Here is a 16,507-nt window from a genome sequence, read left to right on the forward strand (position 1 = left end):
GGAGAGCGACGAGGCCAATATGGCTTCCTGCACTTGGTGACGCTGGGAGAAACTGAATTAGGTCTCATGGAGAAGCCCCCGCGTAATGAGGTGAGAGGGAGAGGACTTAGCGTGACTGGGAAAGGGAACCCCGAGAGCCTCGCTCCGTGGATCCTTCTTGAGGCCTTTTAGCGACGCCTGGAGGGTGGAGGGTGGAAGGATGGATAAGCTGAGGTAGGTAAACTGAGCCAGGGCCAGAGGCGATTGGCTTTACTTTTTGTTCCTTTACTGCTGGGGCCAACGTTAGGCAAGGTGTTCAGGGAGGAACAGGTGTCCCTAGTCTGGGGGAAGGGGAACTAGGTTTAGGATCTGAGAGCTCCTGAATCTTCTTTTTTTTTTTTTTCGAGACGGAGTTTCGCTCTTGTTACGCATACTGGAGTGTAATGGCGCAATCTCGGCTCACCGCAACCTCCGCCTCCCGGGTTCAAGCAATTCTCCTGCCTCAGCCTCCCACGTAGCTGGAACTACAGGCGCGCGCCACCATACCCAGCTAATTTTTGTATTTTTAGTAGAGACGGGGTTTCACCATGTTGACCCGGGTGGTCTCGATCTCTCGACCTCGTGATCCACCCGCCTCGGCCTCCCAAAGTGCTGGGATTATAGGCGTGAGCCACCGCGCCCGGCCAGCTCCTGAATCTTCTTTGTCATCTTTGTCTCGTGGCCGTGTTCTTTAGGGCTTGTGAGGCCTGTTACATGAGGTAGGAAGTGAAGGGAGATTAAAGTTGAGTGAACACTCCTTGTCTGTAACGTTCACATGCATTATCTTCTAGTACACCCACGGCAATCCTGTATTACTCTTACGTCTTTGTCGTTCAAGCCACTGAGGCTTAGAGGTGGTGCGACGCCACAGGAAGTTACCCCAGGTGGAAAGTGAAGGAGGTTGGCATTAAGTCGGCCCACCTCCAAAACTTTGCCCGTTATGCAGTCCCACTGTACTGCAATCTGCACCCCACTCTTTTTTTTTTTTTTTTTTTTTGAGACAGAGTCTCGCTTTGTCTCAAAGCGAGAGTATGGTGGCGCGATATCTGCTCACTGCAACCTTCATCTCCTGGGTTCAAGCAATTCTCCTCTCTCCACCTCCCGAGTAGCTGACATTACAGGGATGTGCCACCACATCTGGCTAATTTTTGTATTTTTAGTAGAGACTAAGTTTCACCATGTTGGTCAGACTGGTCTCAAACTCCTGACCTCAGGTGATCTGCCTACCTTGGCCTCCCAAAGTGCTGGGATTACAGGTGTGAGCCACAGCACCACCTCATCCATTAATCATTTGGCTTCTGGGGACCTTATATTTTTAAGAGACTGGGTGTCCCTATGTTGCCCTGGTTGGAGTGCAGTGGCTACTTACAGGCATGACAACACATTGCAGCCTCAAACTCTTGAGCTCAAGCAATCTTCACACCTCACCCTCCCAGGTGGTCTCTGCCAACCTGCCTGACAAGGGTACCTATATTTGAATTGTTTCCTTTCTAGCATATTTGCATGTGTAGTTGCAAATATAAAGTGGAATAGCTCAAACATTCTGCAAGGGTAAAGGAGAATAATAATGTGGAGAAGAATAGCAGGTCACACTTTTAAAGCTGTTATTAGGCCGGGTGCGGTGGCTCAAGCGTGTAATCCCAGCACTTTGGGAGGCTGAGGCCGGTGGATCACGAGGTCAAGAGATCGAGACCATCCTGGTCAACATTGTGAAACCCCGTCTCTACTAAAAATACAAAAAATTAGCTGGGCATGGTGGTGCGTGCCTGTAATCCCAGCTACTCAGGAGGCTGAGGCAGGAGAATTGCTTGAACCCAGGAGGCGGAGGTTGGGGTGAGCCGAGATAGCGCCATTGCACTCCAGCCTGGGTAACAAGAGCGAAACTCCGTCTCTAAAAAAACAAACAAACAAAAAAGCTGTTATTGACTGCTGGAAATAGAATTAGTCTTTACATATCTTATCTCAGTCTTCATAACGATTCTCTAAAGAAAGATTATTTCATAACCATGAAGAAACTGAGGGCAGCAAGATAAAAAATGCACAAAATCACACAGTAAGAGTTAGAGCCAGCATTCAGTCCCAGGCAAACCAGAGTCTATGCTTTCAACTAGCAATTATTGGCAATCTTTATTGACCACTTACTATATGCAAGTGACTTTTTTTTTTTCTTTGAGACAGAGTCTTGCTCTGTTACCAAGCTGGAGTGCAGTGGCTCGATCTTGACTCACTGCAGTCTCTGCCTCCCGAGTTCAAGCCATTCTCCTGCCTCAGCCTCCCAAGTAGCTGGGATTACAGGCTACCACACCCAGCTAATTTTTGTATTTTTAGTAGAGATGGGGTTTCGCCATATTGGCCAGGATGGTCTCCATCTCTTGACCTTGTGATGCGCCTGCCTCGGCCTCCCAAAGTACTGGGATTACAGGCATGAGCCATGCGCCCAGCCACAAGTGACTATTCTGAGTGCTTTGCCAGTATTGTCTCTTACTTCTCCCCCAAATCTTTTTGAGACAGGGTTGCTGTTTGTTACCGAGGCTGGAGTGCAGTGGTACAATCATAGCTCACTGCAGCCTTGAGCTCCTTGGCTCAAGAGATCCTCCCACCCCACCTCAGCCTCCCTAATCACCACATCCAGCTAATTTTTTGCATTTTTTGTGGAGACAAAGGTCTCCCTATGTTGCCCAGTCTGGTCTTGAACTCCCAGGCTCAAGCAGTCCTCCTGTCTTGGCCTCCCAAAGTGCTGGGTTTATAGGGGCTGGGTTAAAGGGGCATGAGCCACCATGGCCAGCCCCTAAACCCTATAAAATAGGTTGTACTATCCTCATTGTACAGATGTGGAAACTGAAGCACTGTAAAATTGACTTGCTGCAGGTCATACAGCGAGTAAGCACTGGAAATGGTATTTGAGCCCTGGGCCAGAGCCCAAACTTGTCACTTTTTTTTGAGATGTAGTCTTGCTTTGTCACCCAGACTGGAGTGCAGTGATGCGATCTTGGCTCACTGCACCCTCCATCTCCCGGGTTCAAGCGATTTCCCTGCCTCAGCCTCCTGAGTAGCTGGGACTACAGGCACGCACCACCATGCCTGGCTAATTTTTTGTATTTTTTTAGTAGAGACAGGGTTTTACCATGGCCAGGATGGTCTTGATCTCCTGACCTCATGATCCACCCACTTTGGACTCCCACAGTGCTGGGATTACAGGTGTGAGCCACTGCCCGGGGCCATCAACTCTTAGCCTTTCTTCACGCCTTTTTTTCCCTTTGAGACAGTGTCTTCTTCTGTCATCCAGGCTGGAATACAATGGTGTGATCATGACTTAGTGCAGCCTTGACCTCCCAGGCTCTTTGAGTAGCTAGAACTACTGGTGCATGCTACCACCACCCGGCTTTCTTTTGAGACAAGATCTCACTCTCTTGCCCAGGCTGGATTGTAGTGGAATGATTATGGCTCACTACAGCCTTGACCTCCAGGCTCAAGCAATCCTTCTACCTCAGCTCCAAGGAGATGGGACTACAGGCACGTGCCACCACACCTGATTTTTTTTTTCTTTTGTAGAGATGGGGTCTTGTTGTGTTGCCAAGGCTGTTCTCAAACTCCTTGGCTAAAGCAGTCCTCCTGCCTCAGCCTCCCAAAGTGCTGGGATTACAGATGTGAACCACCATACCCAGCCTCTTCACGCATTTTCTATTAAATTCTAGGCAGATTCATATACAGTATCTCATTTGTGTCTCCCATAAGTCAAATATTTTTATTTTATAGATGAGAAAATTGAGGCCCCCAGAGGTTAAATGACTTGCCCAAGGCCCCATAGCTAGTTAGGATCAGAGCTGACTCTAGGGCTGTGGTATACACCAAGATGCCACAGTCATCGGTGTGTCATCTGCCTCTCTGATCCTTTTCGGAGCACTGTGGGTTCCAAATTAACTTTTCTCTAACCTAAATTGAGTTGAGATCATTTTGATGTATATTGAACAGGAAGATTTTTTTTTTTTTTTTGAGACAGAGTCTCACAATTGTCCAGGCTAGAGTGCAATGGTGCCATTTTGGCTCACTACAACCTCCACCTCCTGAGTTCAAGCAATTTTCCTGCCTCAGCTTCCCGAGTAGCTGGGATTACAGGCACCTGCAACTATACCAGTCTAATTTTTGGTATTTTTAGTAGACACTGGGCTTCACCATGCTGGCCTCAAACTCCTGACCTCAGGCAGTCCACCTGCCTCGGCCTCCCAAAGTGCTGGGATTACAGACATCAGCCACTGCACCTGGCCCAGAAGAATTAATTTTAATATATGTCTTCTACCCCAGAAACTCTTTGTGAAGTTACCTTAGGATATTTTTCTTTTTTCTTTTGAGACAAAGTCTTGCTCTGTTGCCCAGGCTGGAGTGTAGTGGTGCAATCTCGATTCACTGCAACCTCCTCCTGCTGGGTTCAAGTGATTCTCCACCCCAGCCTCCACCATGCCCAGCTAATTTTTTAGTAGAGATGGGGTTTCACCATGTTGGCCAGGCTGGTCTCTAACTCCTGACCTCAGGTGATCTGCCCTCCTCAGCCTCCCAAAGTGTTGGGATTACAGGCGTGAGCCACCACACTCAGCCCACAATGTTATACAGAATTCTGTTTGAACCATGTTAAAGTATCATCATTTATAAATCCACAGAGGAGCCTGGTGACTTCCTAACACATATTTTATGTCTTGTTAAGCTGTTGTATTAGTCATGGTGGAGAAATGTGTGAATAGGAGTAATGCTCCCGGTGTTTATAAAAGGAGGATTTGGAAGATTCCCATAAGTGCAAGGGGGCTGATAGCAGATCTGCAGCTTCTCCCCCGTGCACTAAAGCCAATCATAATTCTCTCTGCTTTGTGTCATCCTCCACTAGGAGACCCCATCTTCAGAACCAATGGAGGAAGAGGAAGATGATGACTTGGAGCTGTTTGGTGGCTATGATAGTTTCCGCAGTTATAACAGCAGTGTGGGCAGTGAGAGCAGCTCCTATCTGGAGGAGTCAAGTGAAGCAGAGAATGAGGATCGGGAAGCAGGGGAACTGCCAACCTCCCCCCTGCATTTGCTCAGCCCTGGGACTCCTCGATCCTTGGATGGCAGTGGTTCTGAGCCAGGTGCCTTCAGAGTGTCCCCTGAGGATAGAGAAGAGTCAGGAGATGATAGAGGAAGAGGGGGCTGGATATAGGCTATATGGGCAGAGCCATCCAGGTGTAAAAGGCTGTTTACTCTGTCTAGGGGATCAGATGTCTAAGGACCTGTAAGGGAGACCAAAGCACAAGAAGCCACAACGTTAATTCCTCTGCTGCAGTCTAATTTTTTTTTTGCGGGGGGTGGGGGGTGGTGGTGGTGATGGCTGAGTCTCCATCACCCAGGATGGAGTGCAGTGGCATTATCTTGGTTTATTGCAATCTCCGCCTCCTGAGTTCAGGTGATTCTCATGCCTCAGACTTCCAAGTAGTTAGGACTACAAGCACCTGCCACTATACCCGGCTAATTTTTGTATTTTTAGTAGAGTCGGAGTATCACCATGTTGGCCAGGCTAGTCTCGAACTCCTGAACTCAGGTGACTCACCGATCTCAGCCTCCCAAATTGCTGGAATTACAGGAGTGAGCCATTGTGCCCAGCCCCAGTCTAATTTTGAATTGTGATTTCATTCATTCTTCATATGACTAATGTTTATTCACCACAGATTAGATGTCAGTGAGTAACATGGTGTTGCTTTTACATTTGTATAAGTGCCGTGGATTTCCAACTTGGATGTTGAAAAGATGGGAAACCTAAAGTGTTTTGGTTACTTTCCAAGAAGGGACAAATAGCCCATGGCTTGGAATCAGGGTGGGAGCGGGGAGGTGATACACGATAAAGTGACCCTGAGTAGAAGGATTGGGTTGGGGGTGGACAGATGAGAATCTGGAGACCAATTGTCTTCAAAATGTGTTGTTTGCACAGCTGCTGAACCCCTGTGTCCGGGCCTCCAATGTGTGGACTGACTGTGAAGAGAGGCAGGCTAGTCTGTGATGACACTGCCATCCCTTGGATCCCAAACTTTTTTTTTTTTGAGATAGGGTCTCACTCTGTCACCCAGGCTGGAGTGCAGTGGCTGCTCACTGCAGCCTTGACCTTGGCTCAGGCAATCCTTTCACCTCAGCCTCCTGAGTAGCTGTGACTACAGGCATATGCCACCATGCCTATCTAATTTTTGTGTTTTTTTTTTGTAGAGACAGTTGTGCCATGTTGGCCAGGCTGGTCTTGAACTCCCAAGCTCAAGTGATCCACCCACCTTGGCCTCCCAAAGTGCTAGGATTACAGGAGTGAGCCACCGCACCCGGGCACCCGGGTCCAAACTCATTAATTTAAGACTCTTTGCAGCTGAATCTTATTTCCTTTCTATTCATCTTGTCTTTTTTTTTTTTTTTTTTTTTTGAGACAGAGTTTTGCTCTTGTTACCCAGGCTGGAGTGCAATGGCGTGATCTCGGCTCACCACAACCTCCGCCTCCTGGGTTCAGGCAATTCTCCTGCCTCAGCCTCCTGAGTAGCTGGGACTATAGGCATGTGCCACCATGCCCAGCTAATTTTTTTGTATTTTTAGCAGAGACACAGTTTCACCATGTTGACCAGGATGGTCTCGATCTCTTGACCTCGTGATTCCACCCACCTCGGCCTCCCAAAGTGCTGGGATTACAGGTGTGAGCCACCATGCCCAGCTCTCATCTTGTCTTTTTGTCTCTTGCCTTTTATTTTTCCCCCTTCTATCTTCTTCCAAACCTTCTCTTAGAATCTTAGGATTTAGAACTAGAAGGAACCATTAGAGACCACTTAGACCAGGGCTTCTGCATATTAGAATCGTTGGGGGAGCTTTTAACAAACTACAGATGCCAGTATCCCATCACAGACCAATTCATTAATATCTTAGGCTCAGGCTTTTTTTTTTTTTTTTTGAGATGGAGTTTTGCTCTTGTTGCCCAGGCTGGAGTGCAATGGTGCAATCTTGGCTCACTGCAACCTCTGCCTCCCAGGTTTAAGGGATTCTCCTGCCTCAGCCTCCTAAGTAGCTGAAATTACAGGTGCCCACCACCATGCCCAGCTAATTTTTTGTATTTTTAGTAGAGACAGGGTTCATCATGTTGGCCAGGCTGGTCTAAAACTCCTGACCTCAGGTAATCCACCCACCTTGCCTCCCAAAGTGCTGGGGTTACAGGTATGAGCCACTGCCCCCGGCCAGCTGGGGCATTTTTAGAAGCTCCCAGGGTGGGTCTAATAGTGAAGTCAGGATTAAAACACTGATCTAGTTCAGTCTCCTTACTATATAGATGAGAAAATAGAGCCAGAGAGGTTAAGTGACTTTGGCACTTTTTCTTCCTATAAATTTTTTGAGACTGTTTTAACTGTGTTGCCCAGGCTAGAGGTACAGTTGTGCGATCCTCAGTCACTACAGCCTCAGCCTCCTGGGTTCAAGCACCTCCTGCTTTAACCTCCCAAGTAGCCGGGACAACAGGCGTGTGCCATCACACCTTGCCCTTTTTTTTTTTGCAACAAGATCTTGCTAGGTTGCCCATGATGGTCTCGAATTCCTGCCCTTAAGCAACCTTCCCTCCTTGGTCTCCCAGAGTGCTGGGATTACAGACAGCAGCTACCACACCTGGCTATCTCACTTTCCTCTCACAAACTTTTCAGCACTCACCTGTACCCCGAGTCATCCTCAGGGGTTCCCATTAGCCTCTCTGTTGACATACGTAGTCGAGGGAGGCCAAGCAGCAGCACTTTGTTCAGGTGGATTCAGATGTACCCACCAGTACCTCCCATTCCTCCGCTTATTCCATTAGCCTTTGTTGGTGCAGGGGTTCACCCGGTGAACACAGTGCCCCATATTTTGAAGGGCCCATCATTTTGTTTGCTTTGAGGTGGCTGTAGCAGCTGAGTCATGTGCTAAGTTCTCTTCCCAGCTGTCTGTGAGATGTGTGGTATCGTGGGTACACGGGAAGCCTTCTTCTCCAAGACCAAGAGGTTCTGCAGCGTCTCCTGCTCCAGGAGCTACTCCTCCAACTCCAAGAAAGCCAGTATCTTGGCCAGATTACAGGTGAGAGGCAGCTACTTTGGTCCTCCCCAGAACCCTCGGTGCTGAGACAGGAGCCACCAATTGACTGGAGGCAAGGGCCAGGAAGGTTTGAAAAGCATCTTGCTTATGGCCCTCTGGTATTTATTATGTTCTCAAACTTCAGAGGATAGAATAATTCATTTATAGAGCTTGTTAATTTATAGATTCCTGAAGCTACCCTACATTCCCTACCTTCATCCCCCAGAGTCTGGGGTACTCAGTACGTTTTAAACAAGAACCCTGGGGAGTAGGACACCCTTGGTCTTCACCCCACACTTGTATAAATCCTTTGAAAGAAAGCTGGGAAGCAGACCCAAGGTTCACCGGCCATGGTGACTTCAGGAAGACCATGCCTCATGTGACTCCGTGTCACAGGCAGCTACCTAGAAAGTCTTGCCAATTTTTGAGACATGGAAAGATTATTGAATGTGGTGTTGAACCCACACATTTATTGATAAGTATACTGAAGTCCAAGGAGGTAGAATGACATACCTGGTGTGGCTCTGTAGGAAGAGAGTGGCAGAACTGAGGCTGGAACCCAACTTCAGGGGCCTGGTCTTATGTTGTTTCCCAGTAGCTGTGATCAGCATCTGCAACACTGCTTCCCAAATTAGCCTGCATGTTGGGATCACCTGGAAAGTTTTAATTAAAAAATACTGATGCTTCGGTCCTACTCCTCAAGGTTCTGATTTAATTGGGATGGAGTGTAGCCTGGACAGAGAGATTAAAGAGCGCCACAGGTGATCTTCCTGTGCCGCAAACCTTGAGAACCACCAACGTTTATTGGAAATTGCTGTGCGCAAGATCGTTCTGCTTCCTGCTTCATACACTGTATTGCCTTTGTGAGACAATTATCATTGTTTCCCCCATTTTGTAGATTTTAGTCAAGACACAGAAAGATCCCTCTCCTCAAAGAGCTAATAATAATATTGGTAATATTAATAGCTACAGTTTGGGAGTACTTTAAAGGGCTTGACATTCTCAGTCAAATCAATGACCCTGAAAAAATTGATTTTTAGAAAAATTCCTTTTTTTTTGAGACAGAGTCTCACATTGTCACCTGGGCTGGAGTACAGTGGCACAATCTTGGCTCACTGCAACCTCCGCCTCCCAGGGTCAAGTGATTCCCCTGCCTCCGCCTCCCAAGTGGCTGGGATTATAGGTGCCCACCAAAACACCCAGATAATTTTTAGTAGAGACAGCGTTTCATTATGTTGGCCAGGTTGGTCTCAAACTCCTGACCTTGTGATCGGCCCACCTCAGGCTCCCAAAATGCGGGGATTACAGGCATGAGCCACTGCACCCAGCCAAAAAATTCCTTTTTTTTTTTTTGAGATGGAGTCTTGCTCTGTCACCCAGGCTGGAGTGCAGTGGCCTCGGCTCACTGCAACCTCCACCTCCTGGATTCAAGCGATTCTCTTGCCTCAGCCTCCGGAGTATCTGGGACTACAGGCGGGTGCCACACATGCCCAGCCAATTTTTGTATTTTTAGTAGAGACGGGGTTTCACCATATTGGTCAGGCTGGTCTCGAACTCCTGACTTTGTGACCCACCTGCCTTGGCCTCCCAAATTGCTGGGATTACAGGCTTGAGCCACCATGCCTGGCCCAAAAAATTCCTTTTTAAAGGCTCAGAAATTTTAGTAACTCGGCCGGGCGCAGTCGAGAAATCCTGTCTCTACTAAAAATACAAAAATTAGCTGGGCATGGTGGTGCGTGCCTGTAGTCCCAGCTACTCGGGAGGCTGAGGAAGGAGAATTGCTTGAACCCAGAAGGTGGAGGTTGCGGTGAGCTGAGATTGTGCCATTGCACTCCAGTCTGGGTAACAACAGTGAAACTCTGTCTCAAAAAAAAAAAAAAGAAATTTTAGTAACTCACTTAAAGGTAAACAACTGAAAATTTTAGAACTGGGATTAGCCCCCAGGTTTGTTTTGGGTTTAAACCTAGATTTCTGCTTCAGCTTCACTGATCTCTTTAGTAAATCCCTGGCCCTCCTGGTCAGTGTTTAACTTACAAAATATAGACTAGATCAGTGGCCTTTCCATTTGGGGGAGGACCCCCTTTGAGCACCTGATGAAAGCCATGGACCCTCTCCCGAACAGGTTGCCTCCAATTCAGAGCGTTTCTGGCCCCCTGTGAAGCCCATTGTTTTTTTTTTTTTTTGGATCTATCTGTAGGGACACTGGAGGAAGATAACTGAGACTTGAATCTGAGAGGGCACAAAAGTTTCAAAGATAGAATACGGGTCCCTCCCTGCCCTGCAGCCCTGCCCAGCACCCCCGACCCTTCCCCACACCAACCCCGGAGTTCAGCATTGCTATTGTCACTGTTTCACAAATGAAGAAACTGAAGCCCAAAAGAGGTTAAGTAACTGACCGAAGCCCAGGACGTCAACCTGGCAGTCCAAATCCTGGAGCCATGGTCCCAGACGGTGGGCCACACATAGCCTCTTCCCTTCCCTCCAGGGAAAACCACCGACCAAGAAAGCCAAAGTCCTGCACAAAGCCGCCTGGTCTGCCAAAATCGGAGCCTTCCTCCACTCCCAGGGGACAGGACAGCTGGCAGATGGGACACCAACAGGACAAGACGGTAAGATCTTCGAGGGCTGTGCTTAGGACACTGCCATGGCTGAAGAGGGGGCTGGGCCTGGGGTGGCCTTTCCTCAGAGTGAAGACTTGGGAAACCGGCCAGGTAGAAAGTGCCCTAGCTTGACTCACGGCAGGATTGCACCTTCCTCATCTGTTAGGTATTATGGAGATTACCCAGAAAATCCCCTTCGACCCTCCTTAAATTGCCAGGACCCCTCCCCGTGATAATTCAGAAGCCAAGAATTAGCTGCTTTTGTTACCCTTTGCTTTTATCCCTGTGGTTTCCGTTTCCCTGGGGCAGTGGAGGCCCAGATCTGGTTTGAAGGCCGGTGTGGAGAGGAATGGTGGGATAAGGAATGGAGCCTTTCTCTTTTTTTTTCTGAGTGCAGCGATTGCTAAGCAAGTTAAATGTATGCATATCATTGGTTTGCATTTCTAACTGAAATTAAGCTCCGCAAGCAGCAGCTCAGTTGGAGGGGCCCTGGTGTGTGCACACCTTCCCCTCCTTTAGATTGGGTGTGGCCAATCAGGCTGAGGGAGTTGTGAGGAATTTAAGCCCAGGGACATTTGAATTTTCCTCTTTAAGAGAAGAAGGATGGGAAATTTCCCTTTGAATGTTCCTTTACTCCTTAGAGTCTTGCCACCTTTCAATTCAGTCCTCAGCTGTGGTCTCCATGGCCACTGGTGAAGCAGGTAAGGGAGTGAAGGACGGTGTTGTGGTCATTGCTGTGAGAGGGGCTGCTGGGAGTGGGGGAACCTACCTCTGCAGGTCCCTCAGGGCCATCGAGGTCCAGGCTCCTGGTGTGACTGCTGCTCAGGCTCCCACTCTCGACTCATCCTCTTTCTGCTCTGCAGCGCTGGTCCTGGGCTTCGACTGGGGCAAGTTCCTGAAGGATCACAGTTACAAGGCTGCTCCTGTCAGCTGTTTCAAGCACGTGAGTGCCCTGGAGCTGAGTGGGGGAGGCCGGGAGCCAGGCATGGAGCTGCTGGCAGTGCGGCTCTTTTACCTGCTTCCTCAGGGCGGCTTCGGGCTGGACAGTGGCAGTGGGGAGGTCTGGGCAGGGCACGGATGGTGTTACCACTCGCTCCACTTCATGTTTATGTCCACTTAAAAAAAAATCCTTCTGCGAAGACTTCTAGCACCTGCCTGACTTCACCTCCTGTCTGAAGTCCTTCAGTTTCTTTACATAATGGAACTTGGTGCTAGCTGACGTCGAAGGGTCTTTCCAACTCTGAAACCCTTCTCTCCTTTCTCCCCTACTTGTACCATTTTCCCATGGAAGCGTGGTGCTTTTTTTAACTGGCCTGGGCCTCTTGGACCCTGAGAGGCAGATATGGCTACCTCTTGGAGCCTGCTTCTGTAAAAGCCTCCCTGATGCATATCATTGAAAATCCAGAATGAAGGGCAAGGCCCTGGGGGCGGGGCTTGAGCCCAGGAATTGAATCTCCAGCAGCTGTAGCATGTGGGAGACTGCAGGCCGGGAGAGCAGCTCTTAGAAGCACTCTTGATTTGTCTCCACACCACCTTCCTAAGCTCCGAAACACCTTCCTAAAGAAATCCAGGAAGAGGCCTCTTTAGTCTTGAGGGAGTAGGAAGTCTTCTACCCAGAGTAAGCCCATATCCCAGCCTCCTTTCTGAACTGCCATTGAACTCTGGGGAGTTCCCTGAACAATGGCAGCTGATTCTTGACTCCGTTTACTCTCACTCTTCTCTCTGAATGGCTAATGAAGGTGCACATCCTTATTCCTGGGGGGACTTCTTTTTTGCCCTGAATTCTCTAACAGTCTCAGCATTTTCATTCCAGTGGAGTGGCATCCTGCTTATGTCTAACACATTGAATCCAGTTTGCTTTGTAAAAACCCTGCCCCTGGGTGCCTGGGCTAACACAACTGTGTCCAGATTCTGTGATGAACTAAACTCAATGACCAGGGAGATGGAATGGGATGGGCTGAAGCCGGGGCTGAGAATAAAAAGGGTGAATTTGGCCCAGCACAGTGGCTCACACCTGTAATCCCAGCACTTTGGGAGGCTGAGGCAGGCGGATCACCTGAGGTAAGAGTTCAGGACCAGCCTGGCCAACATGGTGAAACCCTGTCTCTACTAAAAATACAAAAATTAGCTGGAAATGGTAGTGGGGGCCTGTAATCCCACCTACTTGGGAGGCTGAGACAGGATAATAGCTTGAACCTGGGAGGCGGATGTCATAGTGAGCTGAGAGATTGTGCCACTGCACTCCAGGCTAGGTGATGGAGTGACACTCCGTCTAAAAAAAAGGTGAATTTTCCCAAAGGAGAATCAGAAGTAGCATTGGATAGCATTGGCAGGAAAGTGAGGATTAGGTACTGAGAAGGCAATGAAAACAGTCCAGTGCCGTCCTGGGGCATTTTGATAGGACGGGAGGTAGAGAGTAAACTTGCAGATGGATGGATAGCTGTGTGGAAATGAGGGGATCATAGTGCTCACAGCCCAGGTTTGAATGATGATTGAAAGAAAGTATATTTCTACTAAGAACAGTGCCCCACCATTACACAGGTTGGCACAGGCATGAAGGGATCGAGGCTCACCAAGGCATTATGTGCCCAAAATGATACAGTAAGGAACCAGTCCTGTAAAGATTAAGACTCGACTCTGTCTGGCTCTGTGTCTCTGGCCATCACCCTGCATCATCCCGCCACCTCTACTCCCTGGCTCAGCTCTTAAAGGACATGGGACTAAATTTTTTTTTTTTTTTTAAGATGGAATCTCACTCTGTCACCAGGCGGGAATGCAGTGGCGCAATCTCAGCTCACTGCAGTCTTCACCTCCTGGGTTTAATCGATTCTCCTGCCTCATCCTCCCAAGTAGCTGGGACTATAGGTGCGCGCCACCACGCCCGACTAATTTTTGCATTTTTTTTTTTGAGACGGAGTTTTGCTCTTTTTACCCAGGCTGGAGTGCAATGGCGCAATCTCTGCTCACTGCAACCTCTGCCTCCTGGGTTCAGGCAATTCTCCTGCCTCAGCCTCCTGAGTAGCTGGGATTACAGGCACGCGCCACCATGCCCAGCTAATTTTTTGTATTTTTAGTAAAGATGGGGTTTCACCGTGTTGACCAGGATGGTCTTGATCTCTTGACCGTGTGATCCACCCGCCTCGGCCTCCCAAAGTGCTGGGATTACAGGCTTGAGCCACCGCGCCTGACTAATTTTTGTATTTTTAGTAGATACGGGTTTCACCATGTTGGCTAGGATGGTCTTGATTTTTTGACCTCATGATCTGCCCGTCTCAGCCTCCCAGAGTGCTGGGATTATAGGCGTGAACCACCACGCCAGGCCAGGGACTTCATCTCTATCCCTAGTGGCTAGTTGTGCGCACAGTAGGTGATCCAAAAAGTTGAAGCGCAAAGAAGGACTTGACTGAGGCCATGCGGCAGCCTCTGTCCTGCTAGCCCAGTTCTCACTCTCGGTAATTCTCATCGCCACACAGGTCCCCCTCTATGACCAGTGGGAGGATGTGATGAAAGGGATGAAGGTGGAGGTGCTCAACAGTGACGCCGTGCTCCCCAGCCGGGTGTACTGGATCGCCTCTGTCATCCAGACAGCAGGTGGGTGTTTGGCTAGGGCAGGGCCAGGGCTGTGTCTGCAGAGTGACATCTCTAGATGGGTGGACAGTGTTGTAGGCAGGAGTTGGCCTAATAAAAGAAAAATCCCACCCACTGAATTTCTGCCCCACTTCTAGGGATTCTTCTACTGGAGAAGGGAACACAGCTTAGCAGGCTTTGAAACTCCAATTTTTTTTTTTTTTTTTTTTTTTTTGAGAAGGAGTCTCACTCTGTCACCCAGGCTGGAGTGGAGTGGCGCGATCTCAGCTCACTGCCACCTCTGCCTCCTGGGTTCAGGCCATTCTCCTGCCTCAGCCTCTCAAGTAGGTGGGACTACAGGCGCCTGCCACCACACTTGGCTAATTTTGTATTTTTAGTAGAGACGGGGTTTCGTTGCGTTGGCCAGGCTTGTCTTGAACTCCTGATCTCAGGTGATCTGCCTGCCTCAGCCTCCCACAGTGTTGGGAGTACAGGCGTAAGCCACTGCACCTGGCCAGAAACCTCAATTTTTGTTGTTGTTGTTGTTGTTGTTGTTTTTGAGACATTGTTTCACTCTTGTTGCCCAGGCTGCAGTGCAATGGCCTGATCTCGGCCCACTGCAACCTTCACCTCCTGGGTTCTCCTGCCTCAGCCTCCTGAACAGCTGGAATTACAGGTGCTCACCACCATGCCCAGCTAATTTTTTTGTATTTTTTTTTTTTTTCAGTAGAGACGGGGTTTCGCCATGTTGGCCAGGCTGGTTTCGAACTCCTGATCACAGGTGATCCACCAGCTTTGACCTTCCAAAGTGCTGGGATTATAGGCATGAGCCACCATGCCCAGCCCAGATTCTGCATTTCTTTTTTTTTTTTTGAGACAGAGTTTCACTCTTGTTACCCAGGCTGGAGTGCAATGGCACCATCTCGGCTCCCTGCAACCTCCGCTTCCTGGATTCAGGCAATTCTCCTGCCTCAGCCTCCTAAGTAGCTGGGATTACAGGCACGGGCCACCATGCCCAGCAAATTTTTTTGTATTTTTAGTAGAGACGGGGTTTCACCATGTTGACCAGGATGGTCTCGATCTCTTGACCTCGTGTTCCACTCACCTTGGACTCCCGAAGTGCTGGGATTACAGGCGTGAGCCACCGTGCCCAGCCAGAAACCTCAATTTTTAAAGTTTGTTCCAGGGCCAGATGTAGTGGCTCATACCTATAATCCCAGCACTTGGAGGCCAAGGCAGGAGGATTGCTTGAGCTCAGGAGTTTGAGACCAGCCTGGGCAACAGAGTGAAACCCTGTCTCTACAGAAAATGAAAAAAATTTTAAAAGTAAAATTCATTCCAGGGATAATCAGTATATAGAAAATTAACTCTCAGCACTGTGCTATAATGCTTCCCTAACTAGGGGCATGGATTTGTTTGGCTAGGCCTGTTGTGGCCAACAGGAATCCACTCGCCTGGAAGAATAGGTGCCAGAAATCCAGCTTAGGCTAGAGAAAAGAGAAGGCCTAAGAACATACCTTCCCCAGGTCACCCTCCCTCACAGGTGCCCTTTCCTTTCCTTTAGGGTATCGGGTGCTGCTTCGGTATGAAGGCTTTGAAAGTGACGCCAGCCATGACTTCTGGTGCAACCTGGGGACTGTGGATGTCCACCCCATTGGCTGGTGTGCCATCAACAGCAAGATCCTAGTGCCCCCACGGAGTGAGCTGATGAGAACATTTCCTTTCTTACTCCTACAGGGCCCCTGGTAGAGGGAGAGTCCTCTGCCTTGTTAGACAGAACACAACCCACTTGCCCCTGGCTTCCTGCCCTTCCTGTCCCAGAGGCCCAGGAGCAGATCCAGCTGTGGAGTCTGAGGTTTTCAGATGAAGTAATTGCTGGCCTGAAGAGGCAGCAATGTTCAGTCCCCACTGCTGAGGAGTCCCCACTCTGGGTGGGCGCTAGCGCCCCTGTAGGTGAGGGTATTGTCAGTCTGTGTAACCAGGATTTTGCTGGTGCCTCCACAGCCATCCATGCCAAGTTCACTGACTGGAAGGGCTACCTCATGAAACGGCTGGTGGGCTCCAGGACGCTTCCCGTGGATTTCCACATCAAGGTCAGCAGTGAGCCCTTAACTGATGTCCCTCTCTCCGCTCTTCCATTTTTCTCATCCTCCATGCTACTCACTGGAGGATGTTATCTAAGATTCCCTTGCCTGATGATCTTTGGCAGCTCCACATTTTGCAGGGCTGGAGACAAATGCTGCTGC

The 16,507-nt window shown here is 49.1% G+C and overlaps 1 protein-coding gene across 7 annotated transcripts in view; it reads left to right on the forward strand.

Moving 5' to 3' along the window:
- Window positions 1-16,507, forward strand: part of L3MBTL2 (L3MBTL histone methyl-lysine binding protein 2) — a 27,054-nt gene continuing 10,547 nt past the window's right edge. For 3 of the 7 annotated variants that reach the window (XM_078334950.1, XM_078334968.1, XM_078334978.1), the window contains exons 1-9: window positions 1-90; window positions 4,895-5,132; window positions 6,610-6,704; window positions 7,964-8,097; window positions 10,580-10,703; window positions 11,558-11,637; window positions 14,168-14,285; window positions 15,826-15,960; window positions 16,266-16,354. In XM_078334950.1, the coding sequence (XP_078191076.1) occupies window positions 7,975-8,097; window positions 10,580-10,703; window positions 11,558-11,637; window positions 14,168-14,285; window positions 15,826-15,960; window positions 16,266-16,354 (669 nt within the window). In that variant the 5' untranslated portion in view covers window positions 1-90; window positions 4,895-5,132; window positions 6,610-6,704; window positions 7,964-7,974. The remainder of the gene's footprint in view (window positions 91-4,894; window positions 5,133-6,609; window positions 6,705-7,963; window positions 8,098-10,579; window positions 10,704-11,557; window positions 11,638-14,167; window positions 14,286-15,825; window positions 15,961-16,265; window positions 16,355-16,507) is intronic. The other 4 variants (XM_035266643.3, XM_035266653.3, XM_035266668.3 and 1 more) reach the window with 2 other exon arrangements.

This window comes from Callithrix jacchus, chromosome 1, assembly GCF_049354715.1.
Source record: "Callithrix jacchus isolate 240 chromosome 1, calJac240_pri, whole genome shotgun sequence".
Taxonomy (NCBI): Eukaryota; Metazoa; Chordata; class Mammalia; order Primates; family Cebidae; genus Callithrix; species Callithrix jacchus.